A 4,431-nucleotide genomic window follows, 5' to 3' on the forward strand; every position below is an offset into this window, starting at 1 on the left:
AGTCAGCCGGAACCAATTATAAGATGCATGTTCTGACATTTTCTGAATTGTATGTATGATGTATCGATCTAGTCAAATTTCATTATGTCTTTTTACTTATTTTAGCCCGTATTTGATTCATATTGAAAGATCCAAAACATGTCTACCCCAGCAAACAGCCACTATGTCAAGGACAAGGCACCTCCGATTCCGCTACGCACCTCTCGGGAGAAAGTTGCAAGCTTCCATAGGCCACGACCACCTAAACCACCCCCATCGCCAGTCAGCATCACCTTCACATCATGTCGTCTCACCACACACAACTTCACCTTCACCGTGACACATCAAGGCGAAAAGAGTACATGGAGGCACCAAACTGACATGCTGGACAGCCGACGACGATGGCCAACATCGAGCGTAATGTGCGTGAAATGAGTGAAGATTCTTTTGTCATTCACCGGCTGCATCACCGTTCAAAGAATACTACCCCTCCCACTCACTCGCAGGCTGGAAGCCATCACAAGCAAGCAACACTATATATAGTGTGCCGAGAGCTCAGTCTTCTCACCAACTACGATCATCTCTCGCGCGCTCACATCGTCCAATCTTCTTCTAGTTCCCAATTAGCTAGCTAACCTTCCATCTAGTAGCTCGATCGATCCTATCGACGATGAACGGGGGCGGCCACAGCCCGGACAGCCAGGCGGCGGCGGAGCCGGTGCGGTCGCGGTGGACGCCGAAGCCGGAGCAGATACTGATCCTGGAGTCCATCTTCAACAGCGGGATGGTGAACCCGCCCAAGGACGAGACCGTCCGCATCCGCAAGCTCCTCGAGCGCTTCGGCGCCGTCGGCGACGCCAACGTCTTCTACTGGTTCCAGAACCGCCGCTCCCGCTCCCGCCGTCGCCAGCGCCAGCTTCAGGCACAGGCCCAAGCGCAGGCGCAGGCTCAGGCCCAGGCACAGGCGTCGGGCGCCTCCTCTGGATCGCCACCCGCGCCTGGAGGCCACGGCTCGACGTCGCTGGGGCTGTTCGCGCACGGCGGCGCGGCACACAGCTCGTCCTCGTCCTCGTCTTCATGGCCGCCCTCGCCGCCGTCGGTGGGGATGTTGGGAGATGTGGAGTGCGGTGGCGGCGGCGACGACCTGTTCGCCATCTCGCGGCAGATGGGGTACATGGACGGCGGCGGCGGGTCCGGATCGTCGGTTTCGGCAGCCGCGGCACAGCAGCAGCAGTTCTACTACTCGTGCCAACCTGGTAAGCCCCGCGCCATGCATGCAGGTCCCGCGCTGCACTCTGTCGATGCATGTTTTGGTCCTCTCTGTTTATCTAAGCATGAACGATTCCATCGATCACATGCATGTAAGATAATTCGCATAATTCCCACTCATTTTTTTGGGGGCTCCTCCTAAGTCCTAATTCCCAACTTTAAAACTGTTGGTCTTCCTTCCTTGATCGGTCAATCGAGTCTACTGGATTCTTTTCCTACTCTATAATAGATTCATAGACGTATGCATCAATTGATGCAAAGGCCGAACCTTGCCCCTTTTCGAAGAAAACAATGCATCGATTGATTGAAAGAAAATTGTACTATTTCTAGTTTTTCACCTCTCATTTGGACTCTCATTTGGACTGTGGAAGAACACATTTCTCATCGTGCAGCTAACTAGGCGATTTTCAATTCGGTATCATTATTGAGATTTTTTGTTTGTCCGACCCCTCAATTCCACAAGCACCAGGATTATTTTGTGTCACTTTATGTTCTTACATGATAATGATGAATGATGAAAATCTGACTAATACTAAATTAAAAACCTGATTGATCCTGAATTGAAAATCAGCTAGATGCATATTACCACTTCCAAGAAGAGATTAAGAAAATCGTCCTACATCATACATGCATTCAAATTATGAGTCAAAAAATAGGATGATGCATTATCCTATGGTGTACTTTTTTGCAAATATACTATGTTGTACTTGAGTGTGCTAAATTATAGCCATGACGTTTTATACACTTGATTATCCTACAGTTGACGCACGTGTACACGCAGCACATTAAACATTCACGATTTGAATTTTGTGCAACAAAATGGCATGTTTCTCTCATGCATGTTCGGCACAAGGGGACATATTAGGGCGAACATGCGAGATAATTTACAGCTAAATTAATTGACGCTAATTCGTCTGTTTGTGTACTCTTGTGCATATGCAGCGGGCATCACGGTGTTCATCAACGGAGTTGCGACGGAGGTGCCAAGGGGCCCGATGGACCTGCGTTCCATGTTCGGGCAGGACGTGGTGCTCGTCCACTCCTCCGGCGGCCTCCTCCCCGTCGACGACTACGGCGTCCTCATGCAGAGCCTGCAGATGGGCGAGAGCTACTACTTGGTCAGTACAAATACATTTTATTTCAGTCTACTTCTCTAGTACACATACATTATTTTTCCGATAAACTAGTACATTATACATTATACAAGCATTCGTGAAAAATGTGTTAATTTGTGTTTTCCTGATCGGCAGGTCACGAGGTCAAATTGAGCTGGTTGCTGATCGTCTGAGGTCAAATTGAGCCGGTCTGATTGCTCCTTGGATACGCATGCATTGCTGTAGGTTTCAGCTAATATTGAAGCGAACGTACGGAGGGATAAGACATAGTGTGGAATGGAATTGGTGATTGCACACGGTGGGTCGAGAAGCTAGCAAGCAGTGAACCGTCGACCATGCCTGATCGGTATACACGAGTATAGATAGATATAGCGGCAAATGCAGATATAGTAGTGCACCGGCCACCATGTGTCCACGACTGTCTCCACATATATCCACCTATATATACAGCCAATCATCCCCATACCACATTGCAGCCAATTCACGACCGATCCTAGTGTCTAGTGTGTAGTTCCTGTACCTTTCCCCGTCTTGAGCCATTCTTTTACTAGTAGTATAATTCCTATGTATTGCCTTGTCGAAATGTAACGCCAAATAATACAGAGAAGACATGTTTCTGCATGGCACAGATATACTCACTCCATCCTATATAATTTTTTAAACCGTGATGTACTTTAGATTTAAACTAAAATCACGATAAAAATTATGAAACAGAGAAAGTATAAAGCAAACTACCGCTGAATATTCCGCATGCACGTACGGGCGACGGACGTGTCAAAAAAGAGTACACTCGGAACGGACGCATGGGTCGCAAGTGGCGAGCTCACCGCCCCGGTGCCGACCAAAAGCAGAACACCGCTCGTCAAAATGCATATCGTTTTCTGCATCTTTTCCAACGCAGCGGCCGGGTTCAGAGCAAGCCAGCCTTGGATCTGGTGACCATGATTGACTAATCCATCAGCTCCAGCTCGGGATCAGATATACAAGTACAGGTAGTGTCATTTGCCTTCCCTAGCTAGCGTTACCCTAGGAGACATATGTCGGTCGAGTGCCTGCCAAAGTGCGGCGCTATCAGGGAAGAGGAATCTCACTCTTTCTCCACTATGTCTACGTGTGTCAGTCAAACTAAGACGCTGGTTACATCACAAGTGCATTTGTATATATGTTTTCAGGTAGGTTTGGTTGGAACTTTGACTGCTTTCAAGCATGGCTCTGCTCCCTGCCTAACATTTGGCGGCTGGGATGCATCGAAACTAGCTAGGATGGTCGATTCCTTGCTTGCTAGCTAGTGCAGTGGGAGTGTCACTTGGTAACAACTTGAGTCAACCCCGTCAAATTTACATTGGCACTGCACTACAGCTCAGTACCCAAGTCAGAAATACAAGCCGGGCAGACACTATCCTTCAAATGCACTAGTGAGAGGCCTTCTACAGGCAGGACACACAACGTCATTCGTGTTTCAACATGCAGAAGACACTACTCTGTATATACTCCACTACATGCACCATTACCTGTGTGCTGATTGGTGTGCACCAAGGTCAAGACCGAAAGATGCATTTGAAACGGCAGGGTAAATGACACATAAAAAATTTGATCATGATGAAGCAATGCACACAAGGCCCGCAGAATTCGCCGCGCCTAGTCACTTGTCACATCAGCAAAGAGCTTACCGAACCAAACCATACATAAAGTGGACTTTACGACTTGAGACTTGAGCTTACAGATGTTGATATAAAGGCAGCACAGCATGCAGGAGAACAAAGACAAAGACAAAGACAAAGAGGGCACCTCAACTAATCAGAATGCAGGCCACAAAGGTGAGCAACCACTACCAGTTCTACTTCTAGATCCCCATAGCTTACAACCACTACTCACTTTACTCAGTGCTCATCACTCAAGCATACACACACATGACAAGATCGAGAGAGGCAGCAGACAGCAAGAAATGTTACCGATTTTGCTTCACAGTTGAACTTCTCGTCACAGATTTGTGTTCCTGAACCTTTTGAAGTAAATTAACAGGCCATGTTGGCATGGCCATCTGCAGATACTCCGAAAGCAGAATACC

General features: G+C 47.9%; 1 protein-coding gene across 1 annotated transcript; it reads left to right on the forward strand.

Annotated features, from left to right (window-relative positions):
• Positions 1-649: 649 nt before the first annotated feature.
• On the forward strand, positions 650-2,890 carry LOC124673247 (WUSCHEL-related homeobox 11-like). The gene is made up of 4 exons (XM_047209367.1): positions 650-1,235; positions 2,191-2,366; positions 2,499-2,506; positions 2,538-2,890. Exons 1-4 carry the CDS (start codon positions 650-652, stop codon positions 2,545-2,547), a joined length of 780 nt encoding a protein of 259 aa, XP_047065323.1. The 3' UTR covers positions 2,548-2,890.
• Positions 2,891-4,431: the final 1,541 nt, after the last annotated feature.

This window comes from Lolium rigidum, chromosome 7 (genome assembly GCF_022539505.1).
Source record: "Lolium rigidum isolate FL_2022 chromosome 7, APGP_CSIRO_Lrig_0.1, whole genome shotgun sequence".
Classification (NCBI taxonomy): domain Eukaryota; kingdom Viridiplantae; phylum Streptophyta; class Magnoliopsida; order Poales; family Poaceae; genus Lolium; species Lolium rigidum.

Excerpts from the sequence above, each read along its gene's own strand:
- LOC124673247 (XM_047209367.1), top strand. The coding sequence starts at position 650 with ATGAACGGGGGCGGCCACAGCCCGGACAGCCAGGCGGCGGCGGAGCCG. Across the intron at positions 1,236-2,190 it reads CTACTACTCGTGCCAACCTG|CGGGCATCACGGTGTTCATC; the intron begins GTAAGCCCCGCG and ends GTGCATATGCAG.